Raw genomic sequence first — 27,018 nt, forward strand, 5'->3', positions numbered from 1 at the left:
GAACCAGGGCACCCACTGAGAAGCCATCAAGCGCCTAGACTTCAAGCACCTTCTCCACCCCCACCTCCATGACAACTTTTTCTCACCTTTTTGGCATTTTTTTCCTTTTCTTTTTGTCATCAAGCAGCGCCACTGAAGCCGATGAGGGGGAAAGGTACACTTCGTGAATCAAAAAAGCAAGCTTGCTGCAAAAAAGGAAGCTCAAACATGAGGAAGCACTGTAAACCAAGGGCTTTTAAATTGCCAAGTGGCTACGTGAGAGCACAAATAGTTTTAGGTTGATTAACTTGCCCGCACAGAATGGAGTTTTTCTCAAAAATGCTTCTGCTTCTTGTAAAAGCAAAAGAAGATATTTAGTGCACCATTTGACTTGATAAGCATGACTTCACTTTACTATAATAATTAGATCTTTAACAGCATCTTCTTGCTTCTATCCTTGCCATACATAACACCACAATTATGAAAACAAAGATGTGGTCTAGACTTCATTAAAAAAGCTTTCCACAGTGCAGAAAACAAGACTTCTACCTACCTCAGAACTGCTCTTATGTCACGTTTCTATTTATATCTGGAAAACAACATGAACACTAAGAAGAAAAAAGAAAAATGGGAGTATTGTCAACATATAAAATCTGTCAGTCTAAACTTTTAAAATGGCCAGGTAAAACATAATTCAAGAACTTTGTGAACGCCATACAAAATTGCTGATTTTGGTGGCCATTCACTGCAACCTAGGATCCCTCGTTTGAAAAGCCTCAAATGCTTGGCTAAGGCCACATGAGTTTCTCAAAGAATCTCTTAGAATCTCTTCGAAGGCTCTCTGACCAAATTTACAAATGATGCTCCCTAAGACGCTATTTGTATCATCAAAAGCCTGCCTGGTGCACTTGATGAGGCTTTTAAAGCACTGGCTTCAGAAAAAATTGCTAAACAGGATGATGGCATTTTACATGATGTTGAAAAACATGCAAGAATGACCAAGTGACAACTTGCATGTTGGCTGGAAATGGCACAGAGGGACAGTTCCAGAGATAAGAGTCCCCTTTCATAAGCATAAACCTGTTAAGGCAACAAAGCACCAACTCTATCCTCTGCCGTCATATAGAACAAGACATGTCAGATAGGAAGCATTATTGCGGTAAAATTGTGGCATTTAGATTTTTCTGCAGTGCCCACCCTGGAGGATAGACCAACTCTGGTGCTCCAAGATGAAGATGCCAAACCATGACCTTCAAGCATCCACTTGGAAGTCCTTCCATCTGACTCTCATCCTCGACCAACTGTTCGATGAATGTTGTTTCCTGCACATAGTTTAATGTCAGAATTCATTTACTCAAGATCCCCTCATCTCAAGACACAGGCATCTTCAAAGATAGCAGTTGACCACCAAAAAAAAAAGTCTTCTTTGCATTTTGACTGATGTCAACAGAAAACTAAATGCTGAATGTAAGGACAGCTGAAAAAAAATACCCCTATAATATTACCAGATAGCCAAAAACATTAGGCCGTGCATAGGGTCTGATATACAGTAAACAACAAAATACACCAGTACAATCAGACAGGTATGATAATTTATCTCTGAAGCTCCACAAAAAGGAGAGGACCCAGACTAGACCATTAGATCGGGAAGATGAATTCAAAGTAAATTTAAGCCTACAAGATGATTGGGAGTGTTCCTGAATGTCTTTGTCCATGTGACATACCACATGAGTCAAAAAACCTCAACAAATAATGTGTATGGGCACATGAGAGCAGACACCCTCCATAAAAAGACACTGACCCAAGAGGCTGAGTTTAGTCAAACCTCTCAGCCTTTCTTTCAAGACAGCAACCTGATTTAAAAATCACAATTTCGACAAGAGCAAGCAATCTTTTAGGTAGCATGAACAGCAAGAATGGGGGGAGAAAATGTCCATGCAATGGGAAAGCGAGAAATAGGAAACAAATTAAAAATTTGAGACGATGTTACATGGTTATCTCAAGTCCTGAAAAGCTCAAGAGAACTTATATTCTTAAAAACAGCAGCGAGCTACTAGATGTAATGCTATTAATCTTGGAAAGACTCCACACTTTTAAAGCCAGATCTCAGCAAAGTGCAGCCTGCAGTAGTCCCCACTTGAGCATACAACCTGAGTTTCCACAGCAATCAGCAGTATGTAATGCTTTCTAACTCTACTCGTATTGATAAGACTGGGATTTGTAAAAAATCCAGCATCATTATAGCATCTAGAGGTATTGTGCAAAAGATAAAATGAATGGAAACTTGACGTGATGTGAGCAAGTATCATGTTGTGAAGACACGCCTCGCTGAATTTTATGCATATGCTGCTCTTAGAGGGCTATGAGCTTCCTCTTTGTCAAGGCAGTGGAGTTACAAAGATGCCTCAGAATTTCACTTTTTGAGCAGCTGTGTGCTAATTACACCTAAGGAAGATGTCTCTAATTTCTCTCTGGTGAAGGCCACAGGCCTTAGGGTTAGGGATTAGCAGGAACAGATATGGAGGGTGGTACGAGAGAGAGAGAGAGAGAGAGAGAGAGTGTAACAATGCTCTAGAGAGATGATATTGCACAACTCAAAATGATGTGATGTATTACTTCAAATCAAGTACATGCTTTTGTAGGTTTAGAACCTTAGTTTTTGACCCTTACAAATCACTCACATATGGGGACATGACACATGGGATACACTTATCTTATCCAAATATAAGGGGTGCTCACCACACATACATGGATGAGGTTACACACGCACACATGAGAGCTCCAAAATCCCAACAATCCCCCCTTCGGAGCAAAGGTGGTGAGACGGTGAGACCCAAACGCAAAAAAGTTACTACCACCTACCCCATCCACCCTGCCTCAGAGCTAGGCTCACAACCTGCACCTCCTGTGCCATGGTAGTCTCTCCTATCAGGGTAAGCCCGAGGCAGCAAAGCCAACACTTAGTCACCCCCCTGGCTCCTATTTGGGATAAACTAACTGGAAAAAATATGGAGCCTTTCATAACGCAAGGTGGTACAAACACTTCGGCCTGAAAACATTACACATGATTATTTTTCAGTTTTTAGGGGACGTCCTGGGCAAAGAACCCGGGACTCTACACATAAAATAGAAACTACAAATTACGGGGAAATCAAGGTGAAATCCCCCCTTGATGCCTGTGGTGCTACTCTTTTTGCGACGTCGTTTCCATGGCACTGTCATCTAGAGCGTCAACATGTAGATATTCGATGGAGTACATGGAGCCATCTCTCCCCAGTTGGTTAACAAGATGAGCTGCACATTAGTACCATATCCTTGGATATGGACGGGTTCACACCTGGTCTCCGCACCCACATATCTCAGAAGGCACAGCAATTTGCCTTTGAAGTTCAGAAGGCCTCATTCCAACGAGATTTCATTGTCTCAACTCTTTTGGGGTGTGACCATGATCTTAGGAATCCAATGGTTTCGCCAATATGAGCCTATTCTCGATTGGGAGCAGGACACTTTTACTATCTGTAAAGGTTTTCCTGAGCCCGTCATGATTCGTGGGGATAGAAGCATTCTTAGCATCCCATTGATTTCGCACCTCTAGGCCCGACGAGCTATCCGCAAGGGAGCGGAAGGAACACAATCAAACAGCCTCTACCTCATCGGTAGCATCTATCTCATCTTTAGTCCCACAGTTAGCAAACCTCATGTCCAAACATTAGGACATTATGCTTAGGGACGATCTTCCGCCCAAGTCTCCCTCCATCCCGTCCTGAGGACCATCATATTGATTTGGTCCTAGATTAGAATCTCCTAGCAGGTTTCCCTATCGTCTTTCCAAGACCTTAGAGGACGAGCTAGAAAGATAGTTATCTGAGCTCCTCCGAGCTAGATTTGTTCGGGCTTCTTCCTCACCATTTGTTGCACCCATCTTATTTGTCCAAAATAAGGACAAGTCTACACGCCTTTGTGTAGACTACAGGGCATTGAATACACTCACCATTAAGAATAAGTTTCCTATGCCAAGGATTGAGTACATTTTGGAGCATTTAGAGGGTGCAAAATTTTTCACTAAGATCGACCTCAAGAGTGGTTACCATCAGGTCTGCATTTTCGAAGCTGACATTCCAAAAACAGCTTTCCGGACAGAGCGTGGTCACTACGAGTTTGTAGTCATGCCTTTTGGGCTTACAAATGCACCAGCAACCTTCAATAAAATGATGTCCAGGATTTTCACAGTCCTCATTGGTAAGTGTGTCTTCATCTTTCTTGATGACATACTTTTATTCTCAGCCACTGCAGAGCAGCATGAGAAAGATGTGGAGAAAGTCTTGCAACTTTTGCGAGATAATGGGCTCTACATAAACGCCAAAAAGTCTATCTTCGGCGTTAAGGAAGTTCAATACTTGGGCTATATCACAGTTCCAATGGGATTAGACTGGTCTCCTCAAAGGTTCAAGAGATCTTAGATTGGGACATCTCTCAAACCGCCCAAGAGATCCGTTCTTTCGTAGGTCTTTGTCAAGCCTGCAGCACCCATGTTCACCAGTTTTCCAACCTTGCAACACCTCTTACTGACTTGCTCAAGGGGGTGAAGACTCGTAAACAAAAAGTCTCAGTCTCACAGGTAAGGCGCTTAATGCATTCCGTGCACTCCAGAAAGTTGCCTCAGAAGCGCCTGTTTTGAAGTTAGTATCTTGGGATGAACCTTTTGAAGTCATTACCGATGCAAGCAATGTAGCCATAGGTGCAGTTCTCCAGTAGGACTATAGACCGGTGGCATACTATAGTAGAAAGATGTCCCCGAAAAGAATTATTTGGCTTATGACAAAGAGCTTTTGGGTGTGATCACAACGCTCAAACATTGGAAACCTTATCTTTATGGACAAGTCTTCACAGTAAAAACAGACCACCAAGCACTTAAGTGGCTTCAAACCATGCCAAGTGCCCAGTGGAGTGATCGGCAAGCCAGGTGGAGTCAACTCTTCCAATAGTTTGGAGGAATGATTGAGTACATCCTTGGTAAGCATAACCCAGTCTCGCAGATGCTCTTAGTCAAAAGAGCCAGCATCCAGGCAGTCCAGGAGTCTACCATTCTCGAAATCACGGGGAAGAACTTAGATAGCATGAAAGACTAATATGTAGACTCCCCTGAGTTTGGTACTCAGTATAATTTGGCCCTCACTTCTGAGCCTAGCCATGATTCAGTACAGAATAGTTGGTTGTTCTTCAAGAACCGCCTCTGTGTCATTCAGGAAAAGCGATCAGCTCTTCTCCACGATGCCCATGACTCCTAGTTGGAGGACATAGAGGTACCAACAGTACCCTTGAGAAATTAGAACTGTCCTTTTATTGGCCAAAAATGAGGCGTGATGTATATTCACATTTTCAAGCATGTAAGATTTGTCAAAAAGTTAAGGTTTCACATACAAAGAACGCTAGTTTACTTCAACCTTTGCCTATTCCCGATGGACCTTTCATCGACATATCTAATGAACTTTGTAGGGCCTCTACCAGCATCCACCGAATCCCGTAACACGCAGTGTTTCACCATTGTGGATCGCTTCAATAAGTTCTGCATACTCATCCCATGCAAGCATACGGCCACAGCTGAGGACGAGCCCGTCTTTTTCTCAAACATTGGTACCCTATTTGTGGTTTGTCTAGCACCATCACCTCAGACAGAGATTCCAAGTTTACCTTGCATTTCTGGAGGACATTATTTGAAAACTTTGAAACTAAGATACAATTATCTAGTGCATTCCATCCACAGATAGACGGCCAAATAGAAATTTATAACCAATTGGCCTTTAATGTTCTCAAGTCATATTGTCATGACCAACAGTCCAAATGGGAACATTATTTTCCATTGGTCCAAGCTATCTTGAACGATACCCATTCATCCAGTGTCAGACGACGGACTCCATATAAGGCAGCCTTTGGTCGCCATTTCTTCGCTTTTGATGAGATTGGTGTCTCCATCTCTAGAGGCTAATAAAACCATGGAAGCATTTTCCGAAATCATTGAGTCAATCAAGGACCGCTCGACCAAAGCACAGGAAGCTTATAGCAGACAGGCAAATAAGTCTAGACCAGATGTCCACTTCAAGGAAGGGGATTGGGTCTATCTACGCATCATGAAACAAAGATTGAAACAAGTGAGCAAACGTTGTCCCAAGCTTTCATTCCATAGTTTTGGACCTTTCCCAATAGTTAAAAAGTTAAGTGATGTCTCCATGAAGTTAAAATTGCCTAACAGTTGAACGATGCATGATGTTTTCCATGTTTCTTGGCTAAAACAATATATTGGACCAGAAGTTTTTGATGTTTCAGATGAACGATAGCCAGACGTTGTAGACAAAGCCAAAGTCATTGAGCCTGAGCAGATCCTTCTTCATCGTTGGAAGCATGGTTCCGGTCGACGGATACGTCAGTTCTATACGAAGGTCCGCGATCGAGGTACCCACGAAGCCGTTTGGCTAGACGAGGAGTTCTTTCAAGAGTACCCCCTGTTGTTGGCGGACTACTTGGAAGCCATGAACCTACCGCCAAGCTAAGCAGGAGGGAATATCACATGCACTCTGCATGGTGACAAGCTACCTCATCATCATCAATGCAACATTGTACAGTATTAGCACCTTTTAGGATGATATTTGTCGTACATCGTGACCCCATTGTAATCCTCAGTCCAAGATAAGTCATTCTCACCCTTAGACAGTCAGTCAGTCGGCCATTCCAAGTCCCTTAATCCACTTGAAGAGACGCATTCATGCATGTAGAGTCAGTAGAAACCTTAGGGTTTGCATTAAAAAGCACTCTGCATATTGCATATCATTCATCCATTGCATATAGTTCATTGCAGAAGCCTTGAAATAGCATCTGGTAGCCTTAGAATATTTATTAATATTTATTTGGCATTTTTTCCATAATTTCCAGCATTTAACACTATTTATCCATCATCTACAAGTCGTGTAGCATTTAATATTCAGTCGGCCAGCATTTAGTGCCAACCGACCAGCCTCAGTATAAGTATAAATAGGCATGCTTTGCTCATTCATTCATATCATATCATAATTCAGCAATCAAGTCTCAAGCATTGGAGCCTTCAGCCTAAGGAGCATCAACCATTGAAGATTCAGCATCTAGAGCACTTCAGCCCTCAGCGTTTCATCCTTCAGACACTAAGAGCATCAACGCATGTGCTTTCAGCATCCATCATCAAAACACAACAGTTTCCAGCATTCAGCCATCAGTAAACCTTGTGTTTTCTGCATTGAACCACTTTTCAGCATTCATCTCTTTATCATTTTGCTACAGCCAATTGGTGAAGGTAAAACTCAGCATTCATATTCATTTACAGCATTCATACATAGCCTAGAACAGTCCCAAACAGTCCCAAACAGCCCCTATCTCAACCTCGGATTTGCAGCCTTCCCTCATTCCATTGGGAAGAGTGCATAGGCTCGAGATTGGACATCATTGGTGCTTCTACAGCCATGTACAGTTCAGCCCGACTCTTGGTCTTCAGAGATCTTGCGTTTGGCTTATTGTCAGTCCACCGTCAGTCTCTTCAAAGTAATAAAGCAAATACTATTCCGCTAACGGGATAGGGGGCCCTTCGGTGGGTAATTTGGGACCCTATAAGGTGTTCTTGCAGACCTGGTGATAGCCACTCTTGAGGTCTATTTTAGAAAAACATTTAGCACCATTTAGATGTTGTAGAATGTACTTATTATGGGCATGGGAAACTTATTCTTGATTGTCGGCTTATTGAGTACATTGTAATCCACACATAAATGTGCAGTCTTATATTTCTTTTGCAGGAATAAGACGACTGTAGCGAACAGAGAAGATGAATGGGCAGATAGATCCAGCCCGGAGTAACTGAGATAACTGTTGTTCCAGTTAGCCCTCTAATGCCTTAGAAAGGCAATAGGAAAACTTATTGGTTGGCTCTGTCTATGGGACCAACTCCATGCAATGATCCTCAAGACCAATGGGTGGGAGGTCGTCCCTCAACATGATGCATTGGAACTTTGGAAGGAGATCCGCCTACTTTTCTAAGGGTGTTGCTGGTTGAATAGCAGAGTGCTGGGAACAGATATAAATCAGCACACTCAGCTCCTTTTGTGAGGGCTCTCTAGGCCTGGATATGTGAAATGAGAGAGATTCCTTGGATGCTCCTATCCCCGCCAATTATGACGGGCTCAGGTAAACGGTCAACAATTGTCACGGTGTCAGGCTGCCAATCGAGAATGGGTGCATGCTCTCGGAACCATTGGATGCTAAGAATCGTGTCACACCCTAGAAGTGGTGAAACAATGAAATCTCGCTTGAATGTGGCTTTTTAACACTAAACCAAAAGTGTTGAGCTTCATGAGTGATGTGTGTGCGGAGAGTAGGTGTGAACCCATCCAAACCTAAATCATGAGACACTAATGTACAGCTCATCTTCGCAACCACTTGCGGAGGGATGGTGTCCTTAGGGCTCCCATCAAATAGGACAATGAACCGTTGTCCCTTTGTTGTGCCATAAGCACGGATGAGAGCTTTCGTCTACCCTTCAGCATCGCCCTCCTGCTTATCATCAAATACCACTTTATAAATTTTTGACATTTTTGGCTTTTTGGTTGATCCTCATTAGTCAATTCGCTCTGATACCAACTGTAACATCCCCGTTCCCACTGCGCAACAATTTCAGGGGTGCTAGTAGCAGAAGTAGCACTTCTTGCGTGGGGCAGGGTCCCACACTCGGGGCCTCACCCACGGATATCCGGACAAGAGACTAATCCATCGGTTTTTCCAAAACCGAACCCGGAAAAAACTTCCTTTGCTCGGAAAGCACGGGCGATTGCACTAGGATAACTTTTCCCTAACGTAGTCAAAAGCCTTCACTAACTGAGCTCATCTGACCGAACCCGTAAGTCCCATAGTCAGATCAGGGAAAAAGACTGTACTTGGATCATAGAGACCATAGGGTAATAGATGTATAGCATTCGTGTTTGAAGGTGGAGGGATAGTGTAGCTTCAACAGCAATCACTATAGAAGATGATGCTTTAGTGGCTTTCTCAGCCTGCCACTTGGTGCAATCCTTCTTACCATGGCCTACTTGATGGTAGAAGAAACAACAGTTCCTTGCGTGGTACCCCTTTTACTCATCTATGCTAAAATATTACATCTTATTATGCTGTCGTGGAGGTCATGTCGGCTTGTTTCTACAGCCGACCTGGTTCATGCACAAGTATATAAGAGTTGCTCTCTTTTATTCATTAAATCATCTTACACTACCCTATTTGCTGGCTCTTGTACTCTGTAACCTCAAGCTAATAAAGCTCTTGTTCTTGCTTGCAATCTTTCTCTCTCTCATGCTTATTTGCTTCCGCTTGTGCACATTCTTTCATGGTATCATACGCTTAGGCTCTGGCTGTTGCACAATCTGCTTCTCTCCGTTTTCTGCTTCCCTAGATTCTCCACGCTGTAGATCCTTCAAACAGTGGCTGCGTTTTCTTCCTTAGCTGCGTTTTTTGACCTGCAAGCCCTCCTACTGCTGTCGGCCACCCCCCAGGCTGTGTTTTCTTCTACAGAGGCAAGTGGAGGAGTTCTAGCTGCAAATTCAATAAGTGCATCAGATAAGTGGCACATCAGCTCTTCTCCCTCCAAGATCCCCTCCCCCTTCCGATAGGAGGTTCCCGGTGGAGTGTTTTGGGTTTCTTTTGCTGCTGTCCAGCCTGCATCTTCAGAGGGGGCTACTAGTCCCTAGTTGGATCTTGTGGAAAGGTGCTTGAGAGAGCACGTGGATTGCTAGCTACAGAGGTCGTTTGAGACATAGCTTCTTTGAGGCAGACATGGGTCCCCCCCTGCACGAACAAGGAGGACAAGCTCAGTGGTTCAAACTTTGATCATTAGAAGCTACAGATGAAGGTCTGGTTCACACACAAGGGACTCTGGGAGATTGTTCAGGGCCACGAACGAAAGCCCGAATGCCCTACCAGCTCTAGGAAGTGGACTCAGGACCAGGAGGATGCCTTTCTCGCAGAACTTTCAGCTTGGGAGAATCAAGACTCAAAAGCTCACTTTGCACTTGTACGAGCCATCTCACCCGAGGTCTCCCCCGTCGTGCAAACATTGGATTGTGCTGCTTCTGACATGGTTTCCCGAGCTTTGCGGGTTCAGATCACAACACGTTACCTCGAGTTTGATGATCTGTGTACTCTCCTCTTGGAAGAGGAATCCATCCTAGTTTCACAGGGAAAATTGAAAGTTTCATCGCCTATTGGACCTGATCAGGCACTTGCAATAGTGCAGAAGAAAATTCAGAGTCGGTGTTACAAGTGTGGGAAGAAAGGCCACCTGTCAAAGGATTGTCAGTCAAAGGACAAAGGCAAAGCCAAGAACAAGGGCAAGTCTTCAAAGAAGGGCAAAGACAAGTCATAGGACACTGGCACAGACTCGTCTAGTGATAACCCCAGCTCTCCCAAGGCCTTACAGACTGGAGAGAACATGATTGGTGTCCTGCTCTGATCCTAAGGGCATCCCCCTGCGTGCTGTCTTCCAGAAACGGCTTGTGGGCGGGAGAGGGGGCTTTCAAAAGCTCTCTTATATTAAATCTAGAGCATGGGACCCGTATGTCGGAGTTCCAAGTATAAAGACAGGCAAGTTCACTTGATGGTCCGGATGAGTTCCAGGATCAACAAGTTTCCTTCATGGTTCGGATGAGTTCCAGAACTATTGGTCAACAGAGACTATGGACAGGATGTGTTCCACGTTCATTTGTTCGAGGTTATTAGATGTGATGTGTTCACAGTTCTACTTTGAGTTTGGAGCCAAGCAGATTTTCTTTTGCTCTTTACAGTGGCATTATGTTTTTTGAAGACAACAAGCTGACATGTGCATTTTCCGAGGTGTACTCAAAACTGGCCATGCTGAGGTATCCATGGTCGCACCTTCGTCATCAGTTTTCTTCTAACTTTTTTGCACACTTCAAGATGCAGAGGGGGTGTTAAAATATTGCATCTTATTATGCTGTCATGGAGGTCCTGTCGGCCTATTTCTACAGCCGACCTGGTTCATGCACAAGTATATAAGAGTTGCTCTCTTGCCCTATTTGCTGGCTCTTGTACTCTGTAACCTCAAGCTAATAAAGCTCTTATTCTTGCTTGCAATCTTTCTCTCTCTCATGTTTATTTGCTTCTGCTTGGGCTGAGCACAAAAGAATTGATCATTCTTTGTACTTCAGACAATTAGTTGGTACATTATATTATTGTATATAAATACAAAGAGATTAGGCTAGGATTATTGTCTGATTGTCTTTGCAATTCTTCTTCTGCACATCTCTCGATGTTAGCACTTTCACAGCGCTAGTAGTCTTACAACCTGTCCCTTCCCGATGGAAGGTAGACCATCAGTTTTAGGTTTGAGACATTTGGTAACCATCACCCACATTGCATCGTCTGTCCTTGCTCCAGCAGATGGCCTTGGCGCTACTGTGAAAATTGTCTCTAATGGGCACATGTGAAGGCATATCCTAGGAGTCCTTGGATCAGGTCTACCACCCAAACATGGATCTTCAAGTGACGATGAAAAAATGTTGGAGTCTGATATATAATGATACAATCGGTTTTCACATCCCCTGTGACTGAACCCTATCCTTTGGACATCATTGAGCCTAGCCCATACCCATGCCCCTAACTCCTTGAGGGGTAATCAACTTCCAAGATATGAAAAATGAGTGATGGATCATACACTTGTCAAGAGTCCTGACAGGAAAACTTGGCCATCATTGCTAGCGAAACTTCTTTTGGTTGAGAAAGGTGAATTTCTCACTTAAAAGAGTCTTTTGCAGAAATAAAAGGAACCTAAACTCCAACCTTTTAGCAGGACTCAGAAAATGAATGATAAATCACTATCAGCTGAGAAGTTGAAATGTTTCCAAAGCTTAGCTTAAGTGTGATACATTCATAGGCACCCAAACACACCTTCCCATAATCATAAGGAACGACATATGGCAGCATCATCTTACTGCAATATACGATTGATATGTGCCTTTCACTGCATCACATATGTTCCTTTTAGAACTTCAGCTTTGCCTTATTCAGTACAGAACGAGGAAGCATTCAGCACATTGCAACATATCTAGCTTAAAATCTGAAAGTGACCAAATCAGGCACCCCAGTTTGCAACGTATGCTTCTAGAAGCTTCATACTAGTCCAGATTTAGAATCGACTCGCTTGTCAGTACAAATATAAAGCTTTTTCAATGCTTAAGACAGTAAATTGCATTACAAGCATAATTGTGATAAACCTGAAATCCCTCTTTGATGTTGTCTAGCTGCCGAATCGGCTCTACAGTTGGCCTGCGCCACCGTTGTGGATCCCAAAGAATTGTACTATTAAATGCAAAACCAGATATGTCAACATGAAATCTCCTTAACCTCTTGCTCTTTTCATTTGTGTACCAACCAATGACCTTTTGCCCATCACAGACAGGACCTTCCAGTATGGCTTTGGATTTGCTATGAGTTAGCATAGCCACTGGCCAAGTCCCAAAACGCCTGTCAACGAGTGAACATGCCATCTTGTTAAAACTTGATGTTGCACCAAAAAGAACTCCAGAAAGAAAAAACAAAAAAAAAAACTGAGCAAGTCATAATAGTCTGTTTTTCTACAGCTACGAAACAAAGATTTGCTCAATCACAAACAAAAGTTGCCAAAGTGGTGGTCTAGAATTGCATACTTCTTACTTGAAAGAATTATCTAGGCTAAATGCCAACTATTACATGCACCATGCACTGAGGTGCAGTGTGATACACTGCATCATCAGCAATGCTACACTTATACAAAAAGTAATACCTGTTTTAGGAACATTTATTATATGCCATGACCCCATTGTGAGCCCCAATCCGGGACATGTTAGGCACAAGCTATGTAGGTCAATCTCCCAGCCTTAAGTGTCAAGATCAGTCCCTTAACCCACGTCAAGGATTCTGCACATGCAACATTAGTATCAAAGCATTTAGGCTCAGCCCTCTAAGCTCTTTCAGCCATTCCACACGCTGTCGAATGTTAGACATATACATTAATTTAGTCCGAGGCAATCAGGCCTAGACCGGACATTATTAGTGTGTGCACGGGCAAGGGCCTAGTGGGCCAAGGTCCTTAGCTCCCATTCCCGCACTCCTTGGCTAACCCCCGAGCTACGGACCTTGGCCCACTAGGCCCTTGCCCGTGCACACACTAATAATGTCCGGTCTAGGCCTAATTGCCTCGGACTAAATTAATGTATATGTCTAACATTGTCCGCCGCTTTCAGCCATTCCACACGCTGTCGAATGTTAGACATATACATTAATTTAGTCCGAGGCAATTAGGCCTAGACCGGACATTATTAGTGTGTGCACGGGCAAGGGCCTAGTGGGCCAAGGTCCTTAGCTCAAGGCCCAGGAAGGCACACAAAATCCATAGCAAAAGGTAGCATTATGAGGTGGTCTTTCTGAAGCCAGAAGAAAGCATTCTCTGGGAGTGTGCTCAAAGGAGGACACCAGTTAACTCTCGGATCAGTTCCCAAGGCAAAGCAATAGGCATGACGATTCTCGGCAGGAGACCATAGCTGTGTTAAGGGAAAGGAATTGCACGCATGGGGACAAAGTGGAATAGATGCACAGTTCTTCAACCAGACATGGAGTAGAATCTGAGAAGTGGCAAGGTGTTCAAGCAATCAAGGTCAAAGTCAGTAGAGGGAGGAAGGATGACAAGTTTCCAACCTGTCATCAAGTTTAGCAGGAGGGCATGTCACGTGCACAGCCTAGACATTGATAACCTCATCATTAGTCCTAGATTCAGCAGTGTTGGGTTCAAAGTTATGAACTGTGAACCAAATGTTAGGACCCAATCCACAAATGAATTGATCCATCTTGGCCTGCTCAAATAACCCATGCTGCTATGCTAAAGTGATAACCTTTCCGGAAAATTGAAGCACGGGTGACCCGTTCTATTTGAGTCCATAGAACTCATCTTCCAAGTTGGTCAAATACTGGGGAGGGAAATCTGGTCGTTAGGTCATGGACAAGGTATCCCAGTGAAAAGTTGTGACACATGTGGTCTGGTCTGTGTGTAAACTAGACCAATGCTGCCACCAAGTGACTGCCTCACTCGTAAGGTGGGGAGCCACTACGTGGACTTTATCTTGAGGATCTCTTAGCTTTGCCAAAGGAAAATATGCATTAAACTGATGAATAAATTGATTGACAGCCAAATGATCACACTTACCATCATATTTACTAAAATTTGTTTGAGTTTGGATGACGGTCGTTGATGTCGCGAGAGTCTCGTTGGTGGCACCTATGGGTGGGAAAACTGAAGAGAGGGTGTGCTGAAATTGCAGATGCATGGCTTCTAACCCTAGCTGTTGTGCTAAAGTGATAACCTTTCCGGAAAACTAAAGCATGGGTGACCTCTTCTGTTTGAGTCCATAGAACTCATCTACCAGGTTGTTTAAATACTAGGAAGAGAGAAATCTGGTCGTTAGGACATAGACAAAGGTATCCTAGCGAAAAGTTGTGACACTTGTGGTCTGGCCTGTATGTAAACTAGACCAATGCTGCCACCAAGTGACTGCCTCACTCGTAAGGTGGGGAGCCGCTACGTGGACTTTATCTCGAGGATCTATTAGCTTTACCAAAGGAAAATATGCATTAAACCGATGAATAAATTGATTGACAGCTAAATGATCATACTTACTAAAATTTGGTTGAGTTCGCATAACGGCCGTTGATGTCGCGGGAGTCTGGTTGGTGGCACCTATGGATGGGGAAACTGAAGAGAGGGTGTGCTGAAATTGCAGATGCATGGCCTCCTTTTTCCGCTTGTGTTCGAGTAACATTCGCCCTCGATCTAGCTCTTGTTGGTGCTCTCGAGCTACGAGTTCAACCTGACGCCGGTCTTCTTCAAGCCTGCGTTGGGCTTCCTCATAGTCTCGTCTGTCTGCTTTTTCTTGTTGTTTTCTTGCTTTTGCTTCTGCTTTTTCTTCCCGCCGTCTGGCCTCATCCTCTCGTCTTTGTTATTCCATCTGAAAGAAGAGGAACTTGAAGTCAGGGGTAGCTAGTGGAGTGGGTTTTGTTGCGGTTACCTCCAAGAGTTGGAGACACTCCATGAGAAGTTGGTTTTGTGCTCGGAGTAGAGCTATGGTATCTGTTGTTGGTGGAAGAGCATGGTCTCCTTCAAGGGAGACGTCTTCCTGTTGACGTGTGTTGACGTGTACTCTCCTCTATAGACATTTTACTGAAGTCGGTGGTGGTGCGTCGGAGCGAAGTATAACCATCCAAGGATGCTCTCACGCTAGGATGCGGTATGTGTGGACAAGCTGAATCTGATACCAATGTAACATGCAGCAGAATTATGCGTAGATGTAGAATCATGTCACACAAAGTCTCACACCACCTTCTTTATCCTGAGTTTCGCGAGTCTTTAGCAATCCACTTTATCACTTCACAATTTAAGAGATGAGAGAGAGAGAGAGAGAGATCTGTGCACCTTATTGGGTTCCAAATTACCCACTGAAGGGTCCCCTCCTATTACTAGGAGTATTTGCTTTATTACTTTGAAGAGAATGATTCACTTGGGACTGTAGATAAGCCAAACACAAGACCTTCGGAAGACCAAGAGTCGGGTTGAACTTTACACGGCTGTAGAAGCACCAATGATGTCCAATCTCAAGGCCAATGCACTCTTCCAAGGGGCTGTAGGAAGGCTGCAAACTATGGTTGAGAGATGGGCTGTTTTGGGATTGTTCTAGGCTGTGAATATGCAAGATAAATGCATGAATATGCTGTGTTTACCTTCACCCAGTAGGATGGAGCAAACGATGATGAATGCGTATGCTGAAATCTTCTGTAGGCTGAGAAACGCAAGGGCTGAAGCGTTTCTTCCTTGGGCTGATTGTTGATGATGAGTTTTATGTTGATGTATGCTTCTATGCTCCAAGCGATGATGATCCAAGGGACTGAATGCTGAATCAATTATGCTTGAATGCTGAGATGGAATGATGAGATGCAAAAAATGCTATTTATATGAGCTTATGGTGCTGGTCGGTTGGCTACAGAGCTGGCCAACTGTAGCATTAAATGCTACATGACTTGCTCATGAGATAAATGCTGAAATAATATGATAAAAATGTTAAAATAATGCTAATAAATATAGTAAAAATGTTGAATAAAGTTCTAAGCCTTCTGCAATGGTTTACATGCACATGGGGATGAATGCTATACAAATGCAAACCGTGATCTGATGCAAACCCTAAGGTTTCTATTGACTCTACATGCATGAATGATTCTCTTCAAGTGGGTTAAGGGACTTGACTGAGAGATGAGGAATGACCTACGTAGCTCGTACCTGACATATCCTGGACTGAGGATTACAATGGGGCCACGGCATACAACATTTTCATATCCTAAAGGGTCCTACTGATGTACAATGATGCACTGATGATGAGCCATCTTGTCACCATGCACTACAGTGCAAAGTGCATGTGACACAATGAGGGGAGGCGAAGCTTATGCTCTCGATCTGCTTGCAGAAGAATCCGTCGTCCCAGACAGGCCGAGTACTCAAAAAAGGTGATGGGAAGGCCATCTCAAGAAGCAATGGGGTCATGCCACCTCCAATCGCTAGGATTCCAATAAATATGTACCAAGGGTCTGTTCTCCCAAAACTATAAGCACCAAGATGCAACACCCATGCCCTCAAGAGAGGGAGGATCAATGTGCCACTTTCGTCCTTGTCAACCTACAACGTTGATCCTCTGGAGAGGAGTGGACGTAGTACCATCGAAGAACTATCATGTTTGGATAAGGCTGCCATGGGGACCGACTTCCATGGTGATCAAAGGGAGGGCCCCCACTAATCTGGGTATCAAGAGAGGGACCCCTGTCCTAGAGAAAGTAGCCATCCAGGTGTCTTCCAAGGGGCTGACTGGAGAGAGGAGCCATTGGAGTCGATATCGAGGTGCATGATGGAGGCACCATGAAAATGCTAGAGGTGTTCCTACTAGGTCTGCTCAGGAAGACATCGGAAGCACCTCCAAGCCCCCAAGGTTTGGGTTGGGCCAAAGCAAAGTCTACCCCAAGAGTCAATTAGATAGCCGTCACGAAAGAGAGGGTTCCAAGCAAGGGTTGGCACTCTTGGTCCTCCTCAATGGCCGCATGCGGCCGAGGGGGGGGGGGGGGGGGGGGGGCGGCGGCGCTCGATCAAAGCTGAGTAGAGGCCATGCCAAGTCAAAGGAGGTGCTAAACTCTCTCAAGAGAGCCGTGGAGAAGATCCATCGCACATCAAGCGTCCACGGTCCACCCCAAAACACAAACCGAGATGAAATACGGTTCAAGAGGAAGACCTTCCACAGCTCTGCCCCAAGCTAGAGACTATGGACTATCAGCTTGCCCAGGACTTTGCTCTAAACAGTAGGGTCTGAGGCAAAGGCTGTCTTGGCCCGCACAGGCTTGCCGTCTCCTCTTGGCCACAGAAAATTATGGATCAGCCATTGTACATGACTAATGAAGGAACAATGAAAGGCCCAACAGGAGGTCATATATCACATAGTGACAAGGAGAACCTCGCTGGCCACTACGGCTCGGGCCAACGCGAGGAAGAGGTGGGCAGTGCTCCAGTATAGGAGGAGGGGGGGATGCATCCCGCACTTGGATGCCACGTAGACATATCTGTTCATAAGGTGCAGGACCTGGGATGGTAAACTGGTCCCATGTGAGCCCAGTCCGGGACGAGTCAGCTCGATATCCATCTCAGTCGTCCGAGGTTAGGCGTGCATTGTCCTGCACAGGAGTCCAAGGTCAGGTGTGTACTGTCCTGCACATGAAACAGTGCTAGTCCGCGCTGTGAGTCTCCCTCTGGAACAATGTTAGTGATTCTATGTATCTGGTATGGTACCGAATGCCATATCATTGTGTAGATAGTTAGGGTTTGCTTTTAGGAATAGGGGCCAGCCCATAGGGCTAACCCAAGTCTTAGTGTGGGCATGGGGATAGTGTGAAACCACCTCCATGAGGGCCAGGAAGGCCCTGGCTGAACCCACCAACCATGGAGGGGCTGTAGGACAGCCCCAGGGGCATGCCAGGGGTAGCCGACAGTACATGAAGCATTTATATGGCTGTAGGGCAGGTATGGGGCAGCCCATACAGGCTGCCCAGCCCCAGTGTACTTGCAAAATCAGTACCCAGCCCTTGTGATTCAGGCGCATGATGCCCAGCCATCTAGGGAAAGAAGCGCAGTTTTTTATGTGAATTTTTCAGCATTAAATGCTGAATATTCAGTCGTGGGACAATTTATTGCTGGCCGCCTGGATATGATGCTGGCCGACTGCTGTTGGGAAGGAGTATAAATAGGTGAGCCATAATTCAGTTGTGTTATCTCTCATATTTCACCAAGTGCTCAAGCAATCCAAGGGGCCAAGACAGCCAAGGGCTTGCTAACGCAAAGGGGTGAAGGACTGAAGGTCAAGGGCAGGGATTTCTCAGCCAAGAAAGGTCAAGATTTCTGTATTTTCCTTTCAGATTTACATCATTCTAATAAAGCAAATACACCATCCGTGGTGGGGGCCCCACAGAGAGTATTTGGGACCCAATACTATGTCCTCTCCTCTCTCCCTCTCTCTCTCTCTATTCTCTGCACATCTTCATTCAGTTTTGTGCGTTAATTCCGTCGCGAAAAGAGTGCTGATTTCTGAGCATTGAAGTTACCGATCTTCTCCGAAGCTTCCGCATGTTACAGTGGTATCAGAGCCTACTTCAAGTGCAAAGATTCAGTAAAGAATCCAGAATCTTTTCTCGCTCGTGTGGTTGGTTTTCACACGCCAGTGGACTACCCCTTTCGGAGTGACTCCTCTCCCTTGAAGGACGATTGATTTTCAGCCTCCGGACGTCTCCCACACACATGGTGGATGGTCAGATTGCGCTCCGGAAAGGAAGTGCGTTTTCCTGCTATGGCGAGCTTCGACGACGAGAGAGACCAAGAACCTTGGGACCAGAGTGCACTAGGCAGCCTAGCTAGGGCACCAGGCTTGAGTGTTACAAATATGTTCCAGCAGATGATGCGAGCAATCGCAGACCAGACAACCAAGTTGGAAGAGCAGAAGGCGCAGATTGAGGCTCTGGAAGAACGTACCCATTCTCCAGCGTCACGTTTTCCATCTCCTTCTCCCTCTCCTTCCGTATCCCAGATTCCCGATCCTCGACACAAGGACCCTCTCGCAGGGTCACGACCGCAGCCGAGCTCTTTGCTTGAGTTGCAGATGCGTGCATTGGAGATCCGACAACGTGAAGACGAAGCCATGCAACGCGTGGAACACGAGCGTTACCTAGCAGCTTTGGATGTCAGATTGACACCGGCGGCGCCTTCGAATCATTTAACCGAGAAAATGAACTTCAGTAAGTATAATGGTAAACTTGATCCCACAACTCTCTATTCATGGTTGCATCAGTTTGAAGCTTACTTTGCCGCAGTTAGAAAGACAGATACTGATAGAGTGATCTTAGCCAATTGGTACTTGGAAGGTGAGGCCATTCCTTGGTGGACTCAGTGGGCTCATGCCCACACCAGATTAGGTATAGCAGCTTATGTGTGGGACGAGAACGCGCAACTAGTCCTTCAGTTTGCCAATAGAATTTCGACTTTATGTCTGCAGTTAGGCTTATCTGATACGGACAAGAAAGGGCAGTTTTTGTATGGCCTTGACACGCAAATCCAGTGGGAGGTGCGTATGTTTAGGCCAGCCACCTTCGAAGACGCACTCTCGCTTGCGCAGAGTGCAGAAATGAAGCATAATGGTGGCAAGCCCAAGACTTCCCAACGGGCTTCTCCCAAGGCTACCGCCTCGGGAGGCAAAAGCCAAAACCAGACGGGGTCTTCCCTAGGACAAAGCCCGGGAGCCTCTGGCTCCAAGAACTCGAACAATGCGTCTAAGCTTACTCCAGACTAGAAAGCGGAGGCAGGTAAGACAGGTGGCAAGTTGAGCGCTGAGGAGCTTTCTCAGTACAAGGAGGGTAGATGTTTCTTTTGTCATACAAAAGAACATACTTCTCGGGATTGTCCTAAGAAGCCTCCAAAGCCCGCCACCGCTACCTCCACACCTTCCGTGGTGAGCTCAGCTCCCACACAAACCCCAGTGGCTGCCCCTAGTTCTTCAAATCCCGGTGCTTCAGTTGGAGCAATTATTAGCCGGGAACTCGAAGATGAGCAGAAGGGCGCCCATGACCAGGAGTATGAGCGCAACGAATTGCTCAAGCCCTTTGGCTACATAGGTAGCCAGAGAGTCGTCTTGTTTGACCGCGGCAGCATGAAGGATGTGGTCACGGAATAGGCTGCTAGACGTGCCCGTTTCGACCTGACTTCGGTGGACAAACAGGTTGAGGGTTTTAGCACAGGTATGACAACGAGCGTCAAGTATGAAGCTCTAGGTGCTAAGTTAGTTATTCAGGGCATAGAATTTGTGCGTGATTTTATGGTTGCCCCTCTTGTAGGAGCAGACATAATTTTGGGTATTCAGTGGTTTCACAAGTTTCTTCCAGATGTCAAGTGGGACAAGCACACGTTCCAGATCAATCGGAATGTGTCAAACGCCCTAGTGACCATTAAGTGTGAGCCAGGAATTTCGAACTTTCCGCTCATAAGCCACTTGCAGGGTAAGCGAGCAGTCAGGAAAGGCGCACAGTGTGCGATGATATACATCCAGACAGCCCAGACGGTAGCCAGTGCTTCCGAGAAGTACTCGGCTCTCCATGAAAAGTTCTAGAAGATTTTTCTTCGGGACAGTCTCCCTCCCCAGCTCCCCCCGTCCAGACCGGAGGACCACAAGATTGACCTCCTCCCATGCTCGGAACCCCCGAGCAAGTTTCCGTATCGCCTTTCCAAGGGCAATGGAATCGTAGTTGGACCGCCAACTCCAAGAATTGTTGCAATCTGGCTTCATCTGTCCCAGCGTGTCGCCATTTGCAGCACCGATCTTATTTGTCAAGACGAAAGATGGGTCTTCCCGTTTGTGTGTCGATTATCGTGCACTCAACAAGCTGACTATCAAGAGCAAATTCCCGATGCCTCGAATTGATTATATTCTCGAGAGCCTCAATGGAGCAAAGGTGTTCTCGAAACTTGATTTAAAGAGTGGGTACCACCAGGTGAGGATTGTGGAGGGGGACATCCCCAAGACAGTCCTCCGTACGGAACGAGCCCACTATGAATTTGTGGTCATGCCATTTGGCTTGACGAACGCCCCAACTACATTTAACCGCATGATGGGGGGGGGACATCCCCAAGACAGCCTTCCGTACGGAACGGGCCCACTATGAATTTGTGGTCATGCCATTTAGCTTGACGAACGCCCCAGCTACATTTAAGCGTAGCTGAAAATACCAGTATTTCTAGACGGTTGAGCAGCATGACATTGATGTGAAGAAAGTCCTTAAGTTGCTGGAAAGCAATGAGCTCTACGTCAATGAAAAGAAGTCGGAATTTTATCTCAAGGTGGCTTTATAAGAAGTGCCTTGTTTAGCACTTGCCTCGTGAGACGAGCCGTTTCAGGTGATCACCGATGCGAGTAACATCGCAATTGGCGGTGTGTTACAACTTACAACAGAAAGGTCATCCAGTAGCTTACATGTCTCGTAAGTTACTACCTGCAGAAAAAAATTACTAAATCTATGATCGTGAACTCCTAGAAGTTATACAGGCCTTGAAACATTGGAAACATTTTTTTTATGGCCGTGACTTTGAGGTTCGCACTGACCATCAGGCATTATGCTGGATTCAGACAATGCCAAGTGCACAGTGGAGTGATTGACAACACCGCTCGAGACAGAAATTCCAGCAATTTGGTGGTATGATTGAGTACCTTCTAGGAAAGGCTAATCTAGTGGCCGATGCTTTGAGCAGAAAGGAACAAGTGACTTTGATTCAAACCACTAGACTCGATCTCGTTGGTACAGGAGTAGATGACATGAAACACACGTACGCGGATTCCGAGGAATTCGGTACACAGTGGAAACAGGCATTGGATGCCACAGGACCATGCCACTTTCTGATACGCGATGGTTGGCTTTTCTACAAAGGCCGACTGTGTGTCATGAAGTCATTCACGGCAGTTCTTCTCCATGATGTCCATGACGCCATTACAAGTGGTCATAGGGGCATGAATTCGACTTTGGACAAATTGAAACGGCAATATTATTGGCCAAAGCTGAGACGAGATGGGTTTACATATGTACAACGCTGTGATATTTGTCAAAAGGTGAAAGCTCCTCGTGGAAAGAAGATAGGGTTGTTACAGCCCTTACCAATTCCTGAGGGTCCTTTCCAAGATATTTCAATGGACTTTGTCACGAATCTGCCTCCTAGTCCGAGTAAGCATAATACACAGTGCTTAACTATTGTTGATAGATTTAGCAAATTTACTATGCTTATTCCTTGCAGGGCCAATGTGACCGCCGAGGATGTTGCCCAGTTGTTCATTCGGCATTGGTACCCAATTGGCGGGATTCCTAGGACCATAGTGTCAAACCGCGATGCCAAGTTTACCAGTCATTTTTGGAGGGCATTGTTTGATAACTTTGGTACTAAATTGAATTTTTCCAGTGCATTTCACCCACACAGACGGACGACCAGACAGAGATATACAACCAGTTGGCCTTTGATGTGCTGAAGTGTTATGTCCATGATCAGCAAGGTAAGTGGGAATCTTATTTACCTTTAGTTCAAGCTGTTTTGAATGATTCTTTTTCTTCAGCTATTGGTAGGACTCCATATGAGGCAGCATTTGGAAGATCTTTCCAGTCATTGTTGACCACGACCTCGTCTTTAGTACCTGAAGCGAACAGAGACAGAGTCTTACCAGGAGATTTTAGAGTCAGTAAAAGACAGATTGGCTAAAGCGCAAGAGGCCTACACTCGACAAGCCAATAAAGATAGAAAGGATATGAAGTTTTCGGAAGGGGATTGGGTTTATCTTCGGATTATGAAGCAAAGGTTGAAGCAGGTGGGCAAGCGATGCCCAAAGTTGTCTGTCAGGAGCTTCGGACCTTTCCCATCCAAAAGAAGATTAATGAGGTATCTATGCAGTTAAAGCTACCTCCAAGTTGAACTATGCACGATGTATTTCACGTCAGTTGGTTAAAGCCATATGCAGGTCCGATCCCTTCAGAAGTTAAAGACGAGGTAGAACCAGATATTGATGAAGCAGAAGTTATGGTTCCAGAACAGATCCTTCTGCACCGTTTTAAGCATGGCTCACGCCGAAGACAGAGACAGTTCCTCATGAAGTTTCAGGACCGAGGGACCCACGAAACGGTATGGCTTGACAAACAGTTTTTTGAAGACTATCCGGCGTTATTGACGGATTATTTGGAGGCTATGCGGCTTCCGTCAAGTTAAGCAGAAGGGGATGTCACGTGCATCCCGCACTTGGATGCCACGTAGACATATCTGTACAGAAGGTGCAACACATGTGTAGCACACATGATTTTCTCCATCCAGAATTTGTGAGACAAGCTTTTCCCTTTAACCATGCATCTAGCCATTTCCATCAATGACCAGTTCTTTGCTCATGTGGTTACCACTCTTACACCTGCCATGCTAGAGGCATAATTGTGGCATGCCAGGTTTGGGCATGTGAATTAATGCTATTGCAAAGGCATCAAATGGTGCAGGACATGCCTCATGTAGAACTACCACCAAAACATGTATGTGAAGGGTGCATATTGGGTAGGATGCACATAAGTGCATTCCCAAAAGATGGATCAACAAGGGCTGTCTGGAAGTATAGCTTATGCACAATGATGTGTGTAGTTCTATGCAGACACTATCTACTGGAAAGCATGTATACTTTGTAACTTTTATCGATGACTGCTCCAGATTTGCTTGGGTGTATCCCTTGAAAGAAAAATCTGATTTATGTGCTTGTTTTCAGCATTTCGTGGCACAGGCTGAAAATCAAATAGGTTGCAAAGTGTAGACCCTCCTTACAAATTGAGGGGGGGAATACATGTCCATTGCTTTCAAAGCTTTTATGGCAGAAGAGGACATAAAGCATCAATGCACGATGCCATATTTTCCTTAGCAAAATGGTGTTGAAGTTGATATAACCCATGGTACAATGTGCCAAAAGTGACTAATGCATAGCCACCTTCACGGTCTTTGACTGTGCACATGTCGTCCTCAAAGTTCATTGCATATCTTCTTTTAGCAAAAGAGGAGACAGACAACAAGTTCTTCGTTGTCCCAAGCACATACAATACATTTGGAAGACATAAGTCTGCACCATTTGCTGTTGTGAGGATCACCTCATCAACACCATGAATTGGAGAAGAAGAATTGTTTGCACATGTTACCTATTTGCCTTTAGGGGCAGCCATAAGCTTCTTAAACAAATTTCTCTGTGAGGTAATGTGTAAGCCCAACGGAGCGTGCCATGACAAATTCTACCATGTATCCAAGAGATATAAATATAGAGAGAGAAGATAGGGAGAGGGAGAGAAAGGGGTTCAGGGAACTTTGCATAATATACCACACTGAGCGGGGAACAGGCCCCACCCCCTTTCAAGAATTTATTCAGGAACAATCCACGAGCAAGCTGGCCAGGATCAATACAACAATGAATACAAAAGCAAACAAATATGTCGATGTAGAATCCCAAGTCGAAGTCGGTGTCGAGGCACGAGATCTCTAATGTCGAGCACATCACGGGGATGACCCACAAGAATCTCTCACTGGGCTAGTGCCAGATCCAATATCCAAGTCCAAGTCCAAATCCAAATCCAAGCTAGTACACCAAGTACACAGATGGTATGTGAGAATGACAAAGTATATGACGATCAACTATAGGTTCTGTTGTCCAATCCAGGGCAAATCACATTGGATTAGTGCATACAGTGTCCAATAGTGATAGAACATGAATTGCCTGAAAACCTCACTAGACATTGGGCTCTCTTTCCAAAAGAAAAGTCGAGCCTGAAGGCGTAACCAGCCAGTCAAAAGCTATAGAATTTAGTGGATCTACCATATAGTGTTTCAAGTTCAACCCATTTTGTAGAAGAGAGCATGCTTCTAAATCACGTGTGCAAATGTCCAGTACTCTAGCATAGGCATTTAGGATTGATCAAGCTTTCAGTTTTTTAGGCAGCAATTAAACACTTATTCACGCATGCCCCAAAGAATGCAATTACAAGCAGAACCGAGTCCACAATGTACAAACTACCTAGGTCAAACCTAGGATGGTAAACCAGCCTGACAAAGTTTTTAGCAAACCATACAGTTTACATTAATCCATTAAAACCCCTTCTCTGATATAATTAGGTCTCAAAGTACAAGGGCAAGGAAAACTTACTTGATCGTTCTCATTTGTTCAAACAGTTCCAAGGTGTAGACATTGCCACCACCAGCAAAATATACCATGCCATCAAGTTGATGCTGCTCAATGTGAGCAAGTGCGACATTTCTTTGATGAATTCCATGATCTTTTACATCTGTCATATTTTCGTTGCATACAAGATGCCGATACATCACTCCAGTCTTTCTAAGAATGGTGGCAGTTTCTACTGACTGATGTGGCATCTCCACCACAAGCCACAAGAGGGGAGGTGGAACAAGTTTCAGTGTGTGGGAAAGCCTGGTCAGGTAAAGGGCCTGAAATGGCCTGTTGTAAGTCGGAGTAACAACTATTAGAAGCTTCCCAAAAGCAGGATTTGAAATATAGCGGCCACTAGCAACTTGTGCAAGCAGTGCAGAGGCTAACTGTAGGTTATCAGAACTATTGGCCACCACTGCATCTGCTTCTACCTGTCTTTCTTTATCTCCAAAGTTGTTCAATTCACGCTGCAAATGAGTCGGAAAGCCCTTAACTTCAAGGGAAAAATCTTGTTGCGCTGCCTCCGATTTGTAACCCACTGATCTCGGTGAAGAAAAAGGCATCAGACCGATCAGGAATCCCAAAAAGAAGAATAACACAACCGGTAGAAAGGGTTTCTTCCATGCATTCCCCTTCAGCTTCGATTTGTCATAGGTCTCCCGTCGGTGGAACAATTTTAACCAGCACAGAGGCCAGCGGTTCTTGTCATTAGTAGAAGACACATCTGCAACAGCAATTGTTGCTGTTGTAGCTGGAAAGCCTGGGTTAGAGCCAGGTGCAACTGTAATTGGCAAATGATTAGTGCCAGGACAAGCTGTCCCATTCTGCAAAGATTGATCATGGATAGAAGGCGACAAACTCCTTCTGAATGAAATCATGCCTTCCAAGCCACGAAGAAACGTGATGCACAAGGTCTGCCAATGCTAGAAACAGTGACAGTGATCCTTCACAGAGAAACAAAGTTCTCCCTTATTGTTTGCTAGTTTTCACAAAACATCTGCATGACAAATTTGAGCCTTTCAAAAAAAGGACAGGAAACACAATGAATCCTTTTCTCTATTGATGCAAATGAAGACATCAAGGCCTTTGCGATAAAGAGAATACACTAGCTCGCAAGAAACAAAATGACTACAATGGCATCCAGAAAAAACAAACGCAACGATGGAAATGAACATACCTTCTTTCACAGAATGATTCGATGGGAAAATGCCACGAAAACTAAGTCCTGTTTCCGAGGGAAAATTGCACTTTCTTGCATCAAAATGAAGCTCCCATGGCCAACCTTTTCTCCATTTGGCGCAGGTTTTTCCCCTGAAAGGACATGGACAGACTGGTGACCGGCCAGAGATTAGGGTTTTTTCCTTTCATCTGCTTTTCATGACAGCAACTTCCAAGGCTTCCCTGCTAAACCAGTGCTGCTCTGACAGCGAAACAAAGGAGCCGGCCGTGTGGGCTTGCAAGACGCATAATCGGGAGGGGGAGGGGATGCGTTTAACCAGGCCTCTTTGTCTGCTCACGGCGGTAAAGCCATCGCAAGTTCAGCTCCATCATCACGGGTTGATGGCCCTCCATCATCATCGCAAGTTCAGCTCCATCAGCATCATCACTCACGGGTTGATGGCCCTTGCTAGTCAGGTCCGTTCACACCTAC

At 45.0% G+C, this 27,018-nt stretch overlaps 1 protein-coding gene across 2 annotated transcripts; it reads right to left on the minus strand.

Moving 5' to 3' along the window:
• Positions 1-364: 364 nt before the first annotated feature.
• LOC147604379 (putative beta-1,4-xylosyltransferase IRX9H) lies at positions 365-27,018 on the minus strand. Of its 2 annotated transcripts, XR_015265397.1 has the most exons (5): positions 26,545-27,018; positions 25,347-26,364; positions 12,273-12,522; positions 11,947-12,019; positions 1,254-1,301 (listed from the first exon to the last, which is right to left on the minus strand). XR_015265397.1 is itself a non-coding variant. In XM_086795140.1 (4 exons), the coding sequence occupies exons 2-4, from the start codon at positions 26,243-26,245 to the stop codon at positions 1,131-1,133; spliced, it is 1,320 nt and encodes a 439-aa protein (XP_086651266.1). In that variant the 5' UTR covers positions 26,246-26,364; positions 26,545-27,018; the 3' UTR covers positions 365-1,130. The 2 variants fall into 2 exon arrangements, 1 of the variants encoding a protein (XP_086651266.1); XM_086795140.1 differs by lacking the exon at positions 11,947-12,019 and having other exon boundaries at positions 365-1,301.

Source organism: Cibotium barometz, chromosome 62 (genome assembly GCF_041138505.1).
Source record: "Cibotium barometz isolate CiBa-2024 chromosome 62, ASM4113850v1, whole genome shotgun sequence".
Lineage (NCBI taxonomy): Eukaryota > Viridiplantae > Streptophyta > Polypodiopsida > Cyatheales > Cibotiaceae > Cibotium > Cibotium barometz.